The 18,519-nt window shown below is 49.6% G+C and overlaps 2 protein-coding genes across 2 annotated transcripts in view; both read right to left on the bottom strand.

The window, feature by feature from the left end:
* The window catches only part of LOC146822188 (vomeronasal type-2 receptor 26-like), a 72,220-nt gene that overhangs the window by 2,342 nt on the left and 51,359 nt on the right, over positions 1 to 18,519 (bottom strand). The window lies entirely within an intron of this gene.
* On the bottom strand, positions 773 to 17,100 carry LOC146822189 (syncytin-2-like). The gene is made up of 3 exons (XM_085613328.1): positions 16,935 to 17,100; positions 16,127 to 16,329; positions 773 to 3,373 (listed from the first exon to the last, which is right to left on the bottom strand). The coding sequence occupies exon 3, from the start codon at positions 3,309 to 3,311 to the stop codon at positions 2,136 to 2,138; it is 1,176 nt and encodes a 391-aa protein (XP_085469454.1). The 5' UTR covers positions 3,312 to 3,373; positions 16,127 to 16,329; positions 16,935 to 17,100; the 3' UTR covers positions 773 to 2,135.

Below are 18,519 nucleotides of genomic sequence, written 5' to 3'. Positions count from 1 at the left end.
CTTCCGCAGCGTCCTTATTAGAAAGGAACATGCTGAAGCAAGGTTGCTAACATGTGATGAGAAATTACGTTGATTGTCAAAAAGCATACCCAGATTCCTGACTTTATGGACGGGACAAGGACATTCCCCGGCCTCCACCGGCCACCAAGATCCGTTCCACACGGGGCTGCCCTGGCCAAACTCTATGATCTCGGTCTTCTCTGTATTGATTTTCAGGAAGCTCTCCCGCATCCAGCTCATAATCTCAGACAGGCAGCTATGGAACTTAAAAGCCACATCGTTCGATTGGTCCTCAGTCGAGACTATGAGCTGGGAATCATCGGCATAGGAAATAATGGTAAAACCATATTTCCTAATGAGCTTGGCCAAGGGGGCTACATAGATGTTAAAAAGTGTTGGTGATAGGGCGGAGCCCTGCGGTACCCCACAGGGTAGCTGGGAAGTGCTAGACTGTAGACCATCCCATAGCAGACCCTGCTCCCTACCTTCAAGAAAAGAGGAGAGGAGGGACAGAGCGGTTCCCTGCACACCAATCTTCTGAAGTCTCTGCATCAACACCGCGTGGTTGACAGTGTCGAAGGCCGCTGACAGATCTAACATCACCAGCACTGCTCTGCCTCCTGAGAAAGGGAGATCTTTGATCAGAGCCCCAAGGGCGTGGTCACTGCCCCTCAAGAATGCGAAATACCTTCCGTGGGTGATCACAGGCACCAACTCGACAGTTACTGAAATGAGGAACAAAGAAGTGAGATGACGCCGTGGAATTTATTTTGGAGTGGCACATTTTATTTAATTAACTCAGCATGCTAAAAAGAGGATTCACGTTACACAGGCTAAACCTTCAGCAAAAGCCTGGCTTCACTCTGCCAGGGAAAGCATTTAAATATCATAAGCACATACCTTTAAGCAATATACTGACCAAAGATAGATGATTAGATGGATCGGTTGGAGATCCCTTAATGATTAATGATATGGCGTATTTAAACCCTCAGCAGGTTTAGATGCTCATGCAATGCATTCTTTTTGCAGATAATCGTTTGAAATAAAGCTATGTCTGTGAATAAAGATCTAGGTAGCTAAAACATTTCAGAGTGGCTACGTTTGCTACGGCTAAGACCTTGAAAATACGTTTTGAGACACTTAAATGGAAGCAGAAGCTATCCTAGGGAAGCATAGTGCCCAGAGGCAACCTCAATTTAAGACAAATAATCCTCTAAAACTTAGTTGCTAAAAGCTGAAATGCAAGGGAATGGGTGTGGATCAAAAATACAGAGCTAAGAAGGATATCTTTAAGAGATAAAGGAAAATCCCCAAATGGGGGATGTACCACCTGAAATAGGCTGTAAGGTCCCAAATCAGATAGGCAGCCGGCTGGAGAACAGGCCTGTGGACAGCACAGAAAAGTTCTACCTTCTAACTGTCGTGTTGGATCTTAAATATCTTGATATGGGGAACCAGGGGTGGACCTGACGTATTTTCTGACGCATTTGCCAACAGGTGGCTTGACCGCATGTGTTCCAGGATACAGGAAAGGGTCAACCGCATGTGTTCTAAGACCGTGGGTGGGGTAAGGTGGCCAGGTGGCACAACGGTTGGTAGGTCATGCCTGACCGCAACGTATAAACAAAGAAAATGTTGTGATCACGTACATTTCTTACAGAATGCATGTGACCAACGCCCACAAGGCAGGTGCAGTTTTCATCAGACATTGTGGTTTATCTTTGAGCAAGCTAACTTCCAAAAATAGGACTTCAGCGATGAAAAACAATGTGTCAACTGGTACCAGCTGGTTATCTGCCTACGTGTGGGTGTGCAGTGGCCTTGTAACAGTGGAAAGTTACTGTGTTTTCTCTACTGGCTTGGGCTGTCTCGTGTTTTCTGGTGCAACTGAAATGTAAGCTCTGGCAATCCTGGGCCTAGTAGCTTCTGAAGGTTACATATTGATGTCGCGGGGCGGTGGGCTTTGGGCCTCCCATTTGGGCTTATGTCTGTTGGGTTTACAGGTTCTATGGGCTTCTATGTGTATGCACTATGCTCAGTGGACATAGGGCCATCAGCACTTCATCTTGTCAGGGTAGGTTAGGGAATGGCATTTAAGTTTATTAAATGGTGGCTCGAGACCCTCCATCATCTCCCTACTCTTGTTCATTCACCATGAACACATTCCTAACTGAATATCTGCTGGCTAGCAGAGGTCTCTCGGCTACCGGCGAAGTCCATGGGGTGTCGTTGACATAGCATTCAATGTTACCGGGGAGTTGCCCTTGCTGCCTGGCCGCTCCTTCATCAGTCTCGGTACTCCACTGCGTATAGCCTGGGGCTGGCTCACTGATCAGACACTCATACCGAACAGCAGCAGATGTATTGTTATATGTATTTCTGGCTGGTGGGAGCGGAGGTGCCGTAGGCACACCATGGCGTGAGGCGATGGGGGGTAACTCGATCATTGGTACCTGTACTCCAGACCCATCCCCAGGAGGCCTATCCATATCTTCATATTTTGGTGCCTGGTAAATCCCTGTGCTAGCGTAATTTATCCCTACAGCCTTTGTGCTCAATTTTCTAATACAATGACTCCCTATCTGAAAGGCGCAACACAGAACCAACATAATTCCAACTATAGGTATTACTAGTTTCAGTATGGCTGTTAGCCAGGATGGCATCCAGTCAAAGTCAAACCAGTTCACTGGGATAATGTCCGCAGGGGCACCTCCTTCGTCGAGCATCTCCTTTCCCAAGTTCGTCAACTCCTCAATGGCCCTTGCAATTGATCCGTTGTCCTCGTCGTTTCCTGGTATGAACGTGCAGCATGACTTCCCTATTTTGTGGCACAGACCACCCTCTTTGGCGGTCAGCATGTCCAGGTAGTAGCGGTGCTCCAAGACCATCTGTCTGAGGGGATGTAGCTCTTCCCTAATTGCATTGAGCCCATCCCTAGTACTGTTGATGGCCTTCATGACCTCATACCGGGTGACTTCCAGCCAGCGGGCATTCGCCTTTGTTTGAAATAAGGGAAATGCTCCTCCAAAGAATAGTTGGGCCTCGTTGAAGAGGCGGAATTCTTGGGGAACGTTACGATGTGTCTCTGTTGCGAAATATTCAGCTGCTCTCCTGTGGCGGTGCAGGAATGTAACATCACCTGTCATTGGATGTGATAGTATGTGGGAGACGTTTGATGCTGGTACCACCAGATGTATCTCATGCAGAGTCACCAATGAGCACAGTCCGAGCCACTGAGGAGGAAGTTGAAGGTACAGGTGTTCACCGCAGGCCCAATAGTAGTCCATCAGGGTGGAGGTGCCGTACTGCATATCGAAATTGAATATTGTAGAGTTACAGTCTGTGTTACGCCCAACAGAGACGGAGACATTGCCTATGAAGCAAAGAGAAGGATTTTTAAGTTTAAATGCTTTTTTATGTTTGTACAGTCTGTCCCCACCCCAGGTGTATCTGTTCCCTGTCTCATTCCAAATTTGTGCACAATCATCTTCTACATCCCAATCAATATTTTCCTCCCACTCTGTTTCGCCCGACCATGGGGGGCCCAGGGATGCTGCTTTACAGTATATGTGGCCAGGATCGCTCCACTCATCGTTGTAATATACTCGGGCTTGTACTTCCAGGAGCGTTCTGTTCTGGCATGGACATTGTGGGCCAGGGACCCCCCCCGGGTGGGTGTGATGATGGAGGCGTGGTTGTACGTCACAGTCCGCATAGGGTGATGAAATTGAAATGTAACGTGCTCGCCTATACATCTCTGCTCGCCGATCCATATTTGGTCTATTTCTCTTGTACTTTGCTTGTATCATCCGCTCTATGTCCCCTTTGTCAGAAGTGATCTTGAATATCACTTTGTTGTTGTCCCATTCTGATGTGTTTACAATTCCAACCCATATTTCAGCCCCTCCTACTAGCTGTACTAACCCATCAATGCGGCAAAGGTACAGGTGTAGCAAGCACATCACTGTTTGTGGTGGGACTTCTTTAGGGAAAACTAGTCTGTCTGCACCAACTGCATGGGGGACATATGAACACACATAGCAGGATTCGTTTGAGATCCTTTTCCCTACGGCTGTCATGTCCCGGTACCATGGATTTTCTTCCAGGGAGGAGTGTACCGAATGTTCTCTTATGGATTGGGGTAGGCTGAGCATAGGCCCTAGGCCTTCCTGTATTGTCACGAGGTGTTGGAACGTTTTAAATGGCATTCCCTTAGGCTTGTGTCTCTGGTCGATAGGGAGACCATGGATGACCCGGTGTTTTGATTTCCCTATATATGGGGAGATGGGGGCGAATCTGCGGGCTCTGTGACGGCGTGACGGGTGTCCATGGGCTGCTCGTTTTTCCGTCAAATTGGCAGTCTTATCCCAAGTGTTCCCTTTGTCGTCTAGTATCACCATTGGGGGCTCGGGAGGTGAAGTGGTGTGTACGTTACTGGCTCTAGAGGCTGGGAGTTCGGGGCCTGTCGTGTGGTGTGGGGCTGTGTCCTTGTTTCCGGCGAATCCTATGCTATGTGTCGTGATATCTGTGTTCCGTGTGACCGCTGGTGCAGTTGCTGGGGTGGTAGGTAACATGGCATCAGTGGATGCTCCTGTACCACTATTGCTTACGGCATGATAGCTCCTTACAGCAAGGAAAAAGATATACCAATTAAATGTAGCCAGTGCCACTCCAATGATAATACAAAACAGTACTATAGACAGTATACATATCTTTGCTTCACGGCCACTGTATTCGTGGATCAGTACGTGAGTGTCCTCATCTTCTTCCTCCACAGTAGAGGGACAGCCGCTGTCTTCATTTAGGGGGACGCTGGCCATTTCTATTTACTCAGTTAGTTCATTGTCTATTGTGGCGGCGGGGCAGGGTCGAGCCGGACATCTTTCCTGTGGATCCATGCCTTGCGCTCAGCTATCCGGACAGCCGTTGGGGATGAATCGATCACTTGGAAAGGTCCTTCAAATTTGGGGTCTCTCCAGCGCCGGACGTGCTTTCGGATAAAGATCAAGGTTCCAGGACGTATTGGTGGGAGCTCCGGATCGGTGGGGCCCTTCTCCTTCCTCTTTGATACCTGTACAGTAAGGAACTGCGCAGCGCGGGTTAGTGTGCACAAGAATTCGTAAAGCTCAGCTTTAACAATCTCAGAAGATGACTCACTATCCGTTTTGGGCCTTGTGGGAGGGACAGCTACATTTATGGATCGTCTGGTGACAAGTTGGTGGGGTGTGAGGTGGTGATCCGAACTAGGTGAATTTCTTAGTGAGAAGAGGGCAAGCGGGAGGCAGTATAGCCACTTTTTGCCGATGGTGGCGCTGATTTTGCTTATTTTGTTCTTGAGTAGGCCGTTAAGGCGCTCACAAATGCCGTTACTTTGGGGGTGGTAAGCAGATGTCAGTTTGTGTCTGATGCCTAGCATCGTGGTTAGGGAGGAGAAGATGGCATTTGAAAAGTGACTGCCGTTATCTGTCCGGATGGCCTCAGGGATCCCGAAGCGGGAGATGACATCACGGAGTAGGAATGTGGCTGCTGCTTTGGCATCGCAGTGGACGCATGGTCCAGCTTCGATCCAGCGTGAGAATGGGCAAACTACAACAATGAGGTATCGGTAGTTTTGACATCGATCAATCATATCGACATAGTCGATATGGAGCTCTTTGAAGGGGCCAGAGGGTTTGGGGATGGTGGAAGTCACTGTTTTGAGAGTCGGATTTGGTGAGTATTGTTGGCAGATGAGACAATTATTAACGAAGAGTTGTATTAATTCGTAGGCGTTGGGAATGAACCAGTCTGCCTGTAATGTAGTGGACATGTTATCTCGGGAGACGTGAGCAGGAAGGTGGAGTTGGTCTAGTGCCACTTGCAGTAAGGCTAGTGGCATAACGGGCTTTCCTGACAGGGTCTGTCTGTAAATGAAATCTGCAGGGTCCTGCTGTACTCCCCTCTTTTTCCATAACTGTTTCTCTTGATGTGGTGCACTTTCTTGTATTTCCCTGAGGTGCAGTTGCGCGAGCTTGTCATATTGTTGCGTGTTGTCCATAGGACAGGCAATGCTAGAGTCCAGTGTCTCGTTAGTCGTGTCTGTGTGTTGCTGTGGATCTACACTATCTTCGTGTGTTTCTGTCTGCTGTATCGGAGCTTGTGTGTCATTATGCGTGGAGACCTTGTCTGCCGGTGTCAGTGCTTGGGCAAGGAGGACAGGTGTGTTATGAGTATGTGGCCATGTTACAGGTGGGGGGCCTCTGGCTGCCGCTTTGGCCGCCCAATCTGCCAGAGCATTACCTCTGGAGACAAAGTCCTGTCCATTGGTGTGTGCAGCACACTTGACAACAGCTACCTCAGCTGGAAGTGTCAGAGCTTCAATCAATTCTTCTAACAATTGCTTGTGACATACCGGTGTTCCGTCTGATTTGAGAAATCCGCGCCTTTTCCAGCGCAGTATGCTTGAATGTGTTGTAGTTGTGACGTATGCAGAGTCTGAGTATACTGTGAGGCGGTCGTCGGCCCCGTGTTGTAAAGCGGCAATTAATGCCACCAATTCGGCAGCTTGGGCCGAGTAATGTGGAGGCAATGTTATTTGCTGTATAATGTCTAGGGAGTCAGAGGACTCGTGCTGCTGGGCCCGAACTACTGCTGCCCCGGTATACCTGATCCCTGTCTCTTGGTCAATGGTAGAGGACCCGTCAACGAAATACACAGTGCTGTCTGGCAGTGGGTCCTCTTTTGCTGCTCCTGACTCATCTGGAGAGTACGTGGCGCAGTCATGAGTGTCATCGTCTGAGGCTGCAATGGGATGGGCAAAAAATATAGCAGGGTTCACCGTGTGACATTTGACGACTTTCAGGGAGGGCAATGACAATATTACTTCATATCCTGACACTCTTTGTGTGGTTAGCGTTGTCTTGGCTTTTTGAATTATGGCGAAGACGGCGTGTTCAGTGTATAGTGTCAGGGGGGATCCCATGACTATGGGGGTGCTCTTTTCTACAGCAAAGGCGGCGGCAGCAAGAGCCTGCTCACAGGGGTAATGACCCCTCATGACAGAGTACAGCATGCCACTAAAGTATGCAATGGGTTTGTGACCCATAGGGTACTTCTGGGCGAGCACAGCGGTCATGACATGACCATTGCAGTGGGTGAACAGGTAGAATTCTTTAGTGTAGTCAGGTGAACCCAACACTGGTGCATTTGTCATTTCATCTTTTAGCTGTTTGAATGAGGCTGTCATGTCTGGTGACCAGTTTATTTTGTTGCGTCTGTCTTTAGCTGCTTTAACTGCTTTCAACAAAGGGGCTGTTATTGTTGTGAAGTCAAAGACCCACTGTCGGACATAGTTGACCAGTCCAAGGAATTTCTGCATGTCTTTTACAGTCTGGGGTTCTGGCGTTCTAGTTATGGCATCAACTCTATCTGGCGTGACTCGTCTCCCGGAGGCTGACAGCATTTGGCCTAGATAGTGTACTTCTGTTTGGCAGTACTGGAGTTTGTTCCTATCTACTTTGTAACCTCTGTCGGCTAAGGTCTGGAGCAGAGTGATGGTGTCGTCTCTACACTGCTGTTCCGTGGTGCTGCAGAGCAAAATGTCGTCAACATACTGCAACAAGGTGCTGTCGCATTGGAAGTTGGATAGATCTTCTCTGACAGCCCTGTTGAAGACGCTAGGGGATTCGCAGTACCCCTGAGCTAGACGAGTGTACGTCATCTGGACCCCTTTGAACGAGAACGCCAATAGGTACTGACTGTCTAGGTGGACGGGGACGCTGAAAAACGCATTTTTCAGGTCGATTACGGAAAAATATTTCGCGTTCGGGGGAATGTTTGTCAGGATGATGGAAGGGTCTGGGACAATGGGAAACTCAGGTACTACTATGATGTTCACGGGACGGAGGTCGTGTACCAAACGCCATTGGTTTGTCTTACCCTTCCGCACCGGAAAAAGACAGGTGTTGCAACAGGAAACGCATGGGTATATTACCCCTTGATCAAGCAGGGCCTGTATTGTGGGAGCTATGCCTTCTTCTGCTTCCTTTGACAATGGGTACTGTTTTATTCTTGGCAGTATTGCTCCGACTTTCAATGTTATCTTAAATGGAGCGGCAGAACGAATGAGACCTACATCATTGGGGCCGGTAGTCCACAGATGTGACGGAATTTGAGCTAAGTCTTCCTCACGTACTGAATCATATTTTGGATGGGCAGTGGGTGTTCTTTTCTCTACTGTTACCGAGACGGGCACCTCATACTGGTACATGATCTCTGTCATGGGGCACTGATCGGGATCGCTAAAAAGTTGGTCGTCTGAAATGTCTTTCACCTGGTGTCCGGGCTCAATGAATATTACACAGGCCCAGGAACGCATATAGTCGTCACCTGCTATGAACGCCCCATATGTCGGTGTAATATGGAGGGCGAGTATGCCGAAGATCATGCTTTTTTCTGATATCTGGGCGTTCCTGGATTGTGGGCGGAAGAGGAACTCCTTTGGGAGCTGAACAGTGCGGTCATGCAGTTCTGGGGTGTTGGCCACAACGATATGTACTGCAGTGGAAAATGCTTGCTCGTCTACAGGGCGGGCTCGTATGTGGGCTGCCAAGGAGGAATCAACGGTGAGTGCCATCATCCTTGCAAAGGGGGTGCCTGGTATCGAGCAAATCATTGTTCCATTGTCATGGAAGTGAATGGACATGTTTAGTTTTGTCATGAGGTCGCGCCCCAGAAGGTTCACTGGAGAGCGGGGGGAATAAAGCAGTGGCTGTTCCAACACCCGGTCTCCTATTTGTATGGGCACTGGTTTGGTGAAAGGGACCCTTTCTATTGCCCCAGAGAATCCCTGTGTGTCCGCTACCTGGTTGGAAATGGGCAGAGGTCCGCCAGTAATGCAGGAGTACGTGGCGCCTGTGTCAAAGAGAAAGTTGTATGTTTCGTTGTTTATCGTGACCAGGACGGTGGGGTCATCTTCACCGCTCATGGTGCAGGACAAAACTGGGCACACAAGGGTTGTCTGTGGGCTGGCCTAACAAGTGTACCCCCCTTGTTGGTATTGGTGGATGGTGCCTTGTGGGGACGAATTGTTGGGGGTAGACGCGACTATGATACCCCCTAAGGGTGTCGAACTGGGGCCTTGGGGCATCACTTGGTATGTTGGTATCTGCTGCTGCTGAAGCATAGGGGTATGGAAGGTAGCTTGTGCCTGTTGCATGGGGACCAGTTGTTGTTGGGGTGCCTGTTGAATTTGTGCCATTACTGGCGTTTGGAGTTGTGCCAGCTGCATGTTCTGCTGGGGGACAGGTTGGGCGAAGGTGTACTGTAGTTGGTGTTGCTGCGGGTATGACTGTTGTTGTTGGAACTGTTGTCGCATCGGCTGTGCTTGGCCCCTAATTTGGTCCATGGACTTAGTACGACAGTTTCTTTGTATGTGGCCTTGCTTGTTACAATAGAAGCAAATTGTCGGTCCTGACTGCTGTTGGGCCCTCTGCTGGCCCATACCATAACTTCTGCCTTGCATGCCTGTATTATTTCTGTTCATACCGTAATACTGTTGCTGGTCGTTATGATAGGGCTGTTGTGCAGCAATGTTTTGCCCTGGGGGTTGCTGTGGCGTTTGTACATACTGTACTAGTGACTGGGGCTGGGGCTGCACTTGGTGCATAGTATGATGTGTCGGCGCTTGCACATACTGTATGGCCGGTTGTTGTACTTGTGGCTGTTGTGTCTGTGCATATTGTACAGCAGGTTGCTGCACCTGTTGCGGAATAGACTGAGTATTAGCGGTGAGCACATTTTGAGCTGCCTGAGGAAATGTGGCGACGGCTGTCATTTGGTTGACTGGAGCGGCCAACATGACAGTTTCTACCGTGTCTCGTTTTTTGTTAAGCTTTTGCTGCACCAATTTTGCAGCTGCATTTTCTATGGCAAGTTGTCTGTTCTTTTCGTGTTCTAGCTTCTTTTTGCAAAAATGTATGATGTGGTCTTGTATTTCAGGCCATGGTTTGGCCTCCATGGCTACTACGGCATCTAATTTTTCTTGTACTTCCTCTGGCAGGCCTCTCTTAACCATGTGATAGAAAAGTCTGCTGTTCCCCCCCGTGGTATTCCAAGAGTCGCCTAATTCTTGGTGCCACTTTTCCTTCATCCTAGAGATGAAGGTAATCGGGTCCTCATTTACTTGCATTGTCAATGACATGAGTGAGCCAATATCTGGGACATCGGGGTATTTTAGTTTCAGTTTTGACCAAACCCCCGCTCTTATTTTGTCAAATGGTTCTCCGTCGTATGTTGTGTCGTTCATAGTTATCAATCCGTTACTGATACTTTTAAAAATTTCTTCCGCTTCTCTCCCCATCAGGGAAATAAGTAAACTTTTCATATCGCCTATCCCTGGTACTGTGCCTGTTGTATTTTTCTCTAGGGCCACGATCCATTTGCTTGCACCCTCCGTGAGGGGGGGGAGGGTCTTTTTAATGGCTTCTATTTCTGCAAACGACCAGCAGTGATATACTGGGGGGTCTTGCTTCCTTTTGTACAAGAGCGTCATTTGGCGAGCAAATCCCGCATCTTGAAGCGTTGGTCTTGTGGTGTCATACCGTCTGGCATATTTCTGCCATATTTTTAGGCTGGCTCGCATGTAGGCATAATCCCAATCCTCATCCCCTGCACCTTGCAGGATGCATTCTACGGCTGTAGCCAGATGCTGAGGTTCGAAAGACCCGTCTCTGGGCCAGGGGAGCATCTGCGGGGCCAGAGACTCCGTCCAGCCAGCCAGGTCGTCCGTGAAAGGGTTGACAGCATAATCTGAACCCTCTCCTGCTTCTACTATTTCGTTGGGAGTCATGCCATTATTCTTTTGTAGGGCATGTGAGCTACAGAGGAGCATGCCGTTACCTTTCTTGTGTCGAGTGTTGCGCATGGAAGCGGCACCAGTGACATCATAGCTGATGTAGGCGTCAGTAACAGGGAAGTCATTATCAGGGAAGTCATATACGGTGTCATCGGGGCGCCCGTGCGTTCCTAGTACCCTTAGTCTATCTACTTCTGTGAGTCTAGGCCTCCTTTTTCTCCCTGTATCCCTTGAACTCGTCAGTCCCTGATCCGTTTGGTGGAAGGGGTTTGTATTTGTCGCCGCCCGTGGTTGGCTGGACGATTGTACCCTGGTTGTGGCGGATGGTGGGGCGAATGGGTTCGCCACAGGTGCCGTAGTTTGTGGGGAAAGTGTGGGCATCGATGCTGCTGCCTGCAGGCGTGGGGACTGGCCACTGTGGCCTGGTGCGCTATCCCTGCTTGTGCCCTCAAAAGCCCCCAAAGGTGGTGTCACCTTTGCTTGAGAGGGGTCTGCGCCTCCCGGGGGAGGAGGGCCGGTGGTCTGTAGTTCATTATAGCCTAGTGTTCCATCTACTTCTATGGCTGTGGTATGGTTTTGCACACGTTGTGTGGTTGGAAGACGTGGCGGCGTTTGGGCCACATATTGTTCCGGGCGGGCCAGGGTGAGTGTCTCAGTTATTCTGTCATTTATTTGTTCCATTTTTAGCGACATGCGTCGTATTGCGGGAAGTAGTGAGTCTGCCTCGGAGCGGTGCAGCACCGTTCTGCCAAAGAAGTCTGTGGCGGTGTCTTCGGTCGGACTACATTCTAGGCTTTCGTGTGTGTTTGGGGCCGTTCTCCATTGATCGTAATGGACTAGGGGTGGTGCCGGAGAGAGCCACTGCCCCTTGCCCATCTGCAGTTGGACAGAGGAGAATGTGGTCTTTTGGTCGGCGGTGTCAGTGTTACAGAATGGCATGCGGTCTCGGAGTGTGGCTTCCTGCTCCTGGAGCTGCGGAGCAGTTGCGGCACGGAGGGCGTCGAGGTCTCGGCGGGGGTACAGTGTGGGGTGAGATGTAGTGGACGAATGATGCGATGATGTGCGGGAAGCGATGGATGACGCGATGGACGCATTATCTACATCTTCATCGCTTTCTTCGGTGGGTAGGGCAGAGGCGGACGTGGGGAGGAGCCTTAATGTAAATTGCGCGTCTATTGGCCCTAGTAGGCCAGGTACTGCGGCCTGCAGGGTTGGGCCGTTGTTGGTGGTAGGTGACGGGGGCTGGGCGGCTCCACCCGCGATGCTCGGGGCTGGTCCTGTGATGGGGGAGTTTGGGCCACTGCTGGTGGCCGGTGCTGCCGGTGGTGGCTGGGCAATACAATGGTCGGTGGGAGGCGGAGGGGGCTCAGATATTGCGTTGATATCGCAGGGAAGCTGACTGTATCCTATTGCCGGCATGCTATTGGTGGTTGTCTGTAAGTTTAGTTCTTTTTCTTCCGTGGTTGTTATCACAGGATACATGCCACTAGCCTGATAGGGTGGGGGTGCCGAAGGAGCAGTGGGCATGGTAGGCGTGTGCTCCTGCGTATTGTCTTTAAAGATACGCCAGAGATCTAAAGTGGCCTTCCTTTTTTGCAACTTGGTACCAGTGTATTTGGTGTTCAGGAAGGTGGTGGCGTGCTCCAGAATAGTCTTATTAAAGCTCCCTTCCCAGGGCCAAGGGTGGTCCATATTTTTTGTCAACTTATGGAGCTCTCTACTATGTTTGAGTATCCTTTTCTCTTGCCCGCCGAATACGCTCAGGACGTGCTGAAGGGGTGTCGCCAGGGTGGGATATGGGTGTGGTCGCAGAATATGTTCCTGGGGTGGTGTATCTATGCGCCCCTAGAGGTCCGGCACTAGTTCTGTACCTACCCCCTCAAGGATGCGGTCATATATACCGTTCTGTAATTCAATGTTTTGGGAGGGGGTGCACCCAGGGAATGTCAGCTGTCCGCCAAAGCAGGCGGCAGCTATTTTAGATTGGAGTGGATTTCTAGGCCAGAGACCCGATACAACTGTGGTCTCTCTCGGTGGGACCTCCAAAATAAAGTATATTTGAAAGCCAGCATGTGTTTTATACACAGAGGAACTCAGTATCCTATTCATAGGGCTAGTTAGTGCCTGTGTGTGGCACCTGTAGAGCTACGTGGAAATGGCGGGGGATGTGTGGCTGGAATAGACGGACAGCCTGTGTCTGTGTTGTTAGGCTAGTTGTTGGGGCTGCTGGGGTCTGTGGAGTGTGTGTTTTGGTCAGGAGGAGGCAGGTCTCTGATAAGTTCCTCACCTACTTCTGTACATATAATATTGTACAGTATGAATCTTAGGTTCATTTCATCAGGTCCCCTGTAGTTTCCTTCTGGGGAAAAGTCGGGAAATTCGAGATTGTGGCGGGCAAAGGCAAGACGTATTTGGCTTTGCAGTGGGTTTCGTGGCCAAGAGGATGTAAATACGGTGGGTAGTTCTAAGCCTGGGGACAACAACCGAACCCTTATGTAGATCCAGTCGGGTGTTTTGTGCACCGAGGTGCCAAATATTCGTTTATCGTACACTGCATGGAGCGCCTGCATGGGGTTTGTTTCGTGTCGGGCTCCGGGCGAGTGACAGGCCGGTATTACAGAGGGGTAGTGAGTGAAGGACCACTATTTTTGTTTTATTTTTGAGACTTGTTTGTGTAGTCAGCGGGGCGTGGGAATGCTGGTGCGAGAGATAAAATAATTTGGCAAGGGCGACTGAAGTCAATATTCAGCGTCTGAAAAATTGTGAGAAGGACAGCACTAGTGAGGGGCGTAACATATATAAAGGAAGCTGGGTGGCCGTCAGAGAGGCCTACGATGTTGTTATTGATCAGGTATACCGTGATATGATTGTGGCAGTTTTTAGTCATTCCCTTTATTTCGAGAGGGAGCAGTGCGGTAGGCTAACAATATTGGGCAGTGGTCTGGAATCTGTAGAATTTTGGAAATAGTCGCCCAGAAATGCTCTCAGGAGTGATACTGTGTCGTCCTGGGACTGTTGGGAAGAATGGGAATCAGAGGTGGAAGGTGTTGGGGAATAGGGACCGTCAAGAGGGGGGATGGAAGCCGCTTCAGAACAAGCTATTGTGTGGATGGAATCTAGTGATGAGTCGTTGTCCGTGAGAAGAATGGTGGTGGGGTGGTCGGGGTACCGTGGGTATGCAGGAGAAGCGGTGTAAGGGACAGAGAGGGTGGATGAATTGGAATGTTCGTCGGTGTACAATAAGTTCGGATAAGTGGTGTCCGGGGATGGTGGGGTGAGGGATATGGCAGGTAGGGTGTCAACTAGGTCGTTCAAGGATAGTGGACAGATGCGAATTTGGGTGTTTGTGGTGAATGGGACCCCTAAGATTGCCCAGGCGTCGTTCAATATAGTGCGGTCGTCGTCATCGAGCTGAGTGAATGCGCCAGTGGAGGTATTGTGGACAGCTTGTGGAACGCCGTGTACAAACTGAATAGTGCGATAAATAATATGTGGGGGGGTGTGGGACATTACTGGGGTAAGGGGAAGCTGGGCATGGTGGGCAGATGGGGCACAGGAGGGAGGTAAGGGTGCAACTAAGAGACCCCTGATCCCCCCTTTTTGTCAATTATTGGCGGGAGCAAATGATAGACAAAAGATAAGGAGGCGGGCTGGGGGATGGACAGTGCGTGTGGAGTGCAGAGACCGTAGCGGGGGTACCCAGCTGAAGGAAGGAAGGAGACTACCAGTGGGCAATGGAGCATGTGCGGGGGAATGCAGGAACTGTGGTACTGGACAGAGCGCGCGCACTGAAGCACATGAAAAAGCAAAAGGTGCTGGCACTGAAACAATGAAAGCACCTGATATGCATAGCACAGAACGGAAGCATAAAAGCACAGAGGGCGACGAGGAACAAAACGCAATGCACAGGGAGACAAATAGATAAAAAACATAAACAGAAGGGAAAATAATGAGAATACAAATAAAGAACGACAAGCTGATCCCAAAATAGAAACATGCCAGCACACCCTGATCCCAAAATGAACTGTGCAGGAGCCGACGCGTATTCAATGGCGATAGGATGGAGAGAAAGAGATGTGGGAAGGGGTAGGAAGAGGGAGAGGGGCATGGAAGTAGTGGTAGGAAAAAAGACAAGGGAAAAGTAGAGGAAGGAGTGCAAATGGTAGAGGAAAGAAGTGCAAGTGTAGTGGAGAAGGTAGGACGGGAGAGTCAGGGAGGGGAGGTGGAGGGAGGTGGAGAAACGTGCAGGAGCCAGGCGAGGAAGTGCGTGCTTGTCGGATAGTGAGATCTGCAAATACTACAAAGAGTTACCGGTGGGTGTGGGTGCGCAGGGCGAGGCACCACCAAAGGCGGTGGGCGAGGGGTGTGCAAAAGTGGCGCAGAGAGCCGAAAAAGGAGATCGAATCCGATGAAAAAGACACCCAACCCTTGCAGACAGAGATCAGGAGGAGGCGAAACAGAGGGATAGTGGCAGGCGGCCCCCATGGAGGATGTTGTGGGGGGGGTGTCAGATGGAGGAGGAAGTCACCTACAGTCACCTAGTCGTGAGACACACATATCATGGCTACACACACCAGGGCTAATCCTGTGTGTCCTCAAAAAGCACTGTCTCACAGTCACCTAGGCGTGAGACACACACATTATGGCTACACACACCAGGGCTAATCCTGTGTGTCCTCAAAAAGCACTGTCTCACAGTCACCTAGGCGTGAGACACACACATTATGGCTACACACACCAGGGCTAATCCTGTGTGTCCTCAAAAAGCACTGTCTCACAGTCACCTAGGCGTGAGACACACACATTATGGCTACACACACCAGGGCTAATCCTGTGTGTCCTCAAAAAGCACTGTCTCACAGTCACCTAGGCGTGAGACACACACATTATGGCTACACACACCAGGGCTAATCCTGTGTGTCCTCAAAAAGCACTGTCTCACAGTCACCTAGGCGTGAGACACACACATTATGGCTACACACACCAGGGCTAATCCTGTGTGTCCTCATGGCCCATTAAAGCAGTATAAAATATTACAATGATAAAGAAATATAATACTACCCGCAAGCCTGCAGGCGATAAAAAAATTACAAAGGAAGTTATGAACAGAAGAGAACGAAGCAGGGCAGGACCACACAGGAAGGAAAGAGAGTTCGAAAATCGTGACCAGAGAGAGAGTGCCGTAGGGTGCGAGGTGTGCATCAGTCAGTGCCAACCGACAGCGGTACTCGCAGGCAACCAGGCGTGACCAAGGAAATGCAAGGAAAAGAAAAAAAAAAAGCCTTGGCTTACCCGAGGTCTGCACTGGTGCTGCCGGACCCCCGACGGTGGCCCCTGGAGGAGCACTCCCTCCACCGTAGGCTGTGGTACGATGAGACGTTGGGCGCCAGATGAGAAAGGGAGATCTTTGATCAGAGCCCCAAGGGCGTGGTCACTGCCCCTCAAGAATGCGAAATACCTTCTGTGGGTGATCACAGGCACCAACTCGACAGTTACTGAAATGAGGAACAAAGAAGTGAGATGACGCCGTCGAATTTATTTTGGAGTGGCACATTTTATTTAATTAACTCAGCATGCTAAAAAGAGGATTCACGTTACACAGGCTAAACCTTCAGCAAAAGCCTGGCTTCACTCTGCCAGGGAAAGCATTTAAATATCATAAGCACATACCTTTAAGCAATATACTGACCAAAGATAGATGATTAGATGGATCGGTTGGAGATCCCTTAATGATTAATGATATGGCGTATTTAAACCCTCAGCAGGTTTAGATGCTCATGCAATGCATTCTTTTTGCAGATAATCGTTTGAAATAAAGCTATGTCTGTGAATAAAGATCTAGGTAGCTAAAACATTTCAGAGTGGCTACGTTTGCTACGGCTAAGACCTTGAAAATACGTTTTGAGACACTTAAATGGAAGCAGAAGCTATCCTAGGGAAGCATAGTGCCCAGAGGCAACCTCAATTTAAGACAAATAATCCTCTAAAACTTAGTTGCTAAAAGCTGAAATGCAAGGGAATGGGTGTGGATCAAAAATACAGAGCTAAGAAGGATATCTTTAAGAGATAAAGGAAAATCCCCAAATGGGGGATGTACCACCTGAAATAGGCTGTAAGGTCCCAAATCAGATAGGCAGCCGGCTGGAGAACAGGCCTGTGGACAGCACAGAAAAGTTCTACCTTCTAACTGTCGTGTTGGATCTTAAATATCTTGATATGGGGAACCAGGGGTGGACCTGACGTATTTTCTGACGCATTTGCCAACAGGTGGCTTGACCGCATGTGTTCCAGGATACAGGAAAGGGTCAACCGCATGTGTTCTAAGACCGTGGGTGGGGTAAGGTGGCCAGGTGGCACAACGGTTGGTAGGTCATGCCTGACCGCAACGTATAAACAAAGAAAATGTTGTGATCACGTACATTTCTTACAGAATGCATGTGACCAACGCCCACAAGGCAGGTGCAGTTTTCATCAGACATTGTGGTTTATCTTTGAGCAAGCTAACTTCCAAAAATAGGACTTCAGCGATGAAAAACAATGTGTCAACTGGTACCAGCTGGTTATCTGCCTACGTGTGGGTGTGCAGTGGCCTTGTAACAGTGGAAAGTTACTGTGTTTTCTCTACTGGCTTGGGCTGTCTCGTGTTTTCTGGTGCAACTGAAATGTAAGCTCTGGCAATCATGGGCCTAGTAGCTTCTGAAGGTTACATATTGATGTTGCGGGGCGGTGGGCTTTGGGCCTTGGGCCTCCCATTTGGGCTTATGTCTGTTGGGTTTACAGGTTCTATGGGCTTCTATGTGTATGCACTATGCTCAGTGGACATAGGGCCATCAGCACTTCATCTTGTCAGGGTAGGTTAGGGAATGGCATTTAAGTTTATTAAATGGTGGCTCGAGACCCTCCATCACTCCCCCATCCACAATGCCACGAATTTTCTCCGCTGCCACCTGGAGTGCTGACTCCGTGGAATGCTGAGCGCGAAAACCTTGCTGACAGGGGTCGAGCAGATCATGGGAAACCAAATATTCTGTTAAAGCCCGGTTTAACTCCCTCTCCATGACCTTGGCCGCCAAAGGTAGTGCAGCGATCGGACGGTAGTTCTTCAAGATGTGAGGATCCAGAGTAGGTTTTTTTTAACAATGGTCTGATTATTGCCCTCTTCCAACTTGAAGGATAGCTACCAGACTCGATTACTTGATTGATCAGTGGGGACAGCTCTCTAGCGATAACCTCTGCCGCACGATGAAATACAGATGGGGGGCACGGGTCTAGAGGTGATCCTGATTTTGTCATGGTAATCAACCTACATGTTTCCTCCACCGAAATGGGAGAGAAATTGCTAAGGCCCGTGTCATCCTTGAGATTAGCTGCCTGCTCCTGGCCGCCACAGTCCGCGTTAGTGGGAGAGCTCATAAAGTCGTTATGAATTATCTGAACCTTCTCCTGAAAGTACAGAGCTAATCTTTGACATGTTGCTAGGTCAGGCCGATATGTGCTGTCTTGGGGAGGCTTAGAAAGAGCGGATATGGTCTTGAAGAGCTCCTATGCTGAGTTACCGGCTTCCCTGATCTTGGTGGCAAGAAAGGCGCTTTTGGCTGCGATTATTGCTGCCCTGTAGGCTGTGAGAGCATAATTGTAGTGTTCTTTACCCTCAACACTGTAATCCCTTCTCCATCTGCGCTCTG

Source organism: Triturus cristatus, chromosome 6 (assembly GCF_964204655.1).
Source record: "Triturus cristatus chromosome 6, aTriCri1.1, whole genome shotgun sequence".
Lineage (NCBI taxonomy): Eukaryota > Metazoa > Chordata > Amphibia > Caudata > Salamandridae > Triturus > Triturus cristatus.
This window is presented reverse-complemented; position numbering and strand designations above follow the sequence as displayed.

Bases quoted from the DNA above. Each gene is read 5' to 3' on its own strand.
- LOC146822189 (XM_085613328.1), bottom strand. From the start codon at position 3,311: ATGCAGTACGGCACCTCCACCCTGATGGACTACTATTGGGCCTGCGGT.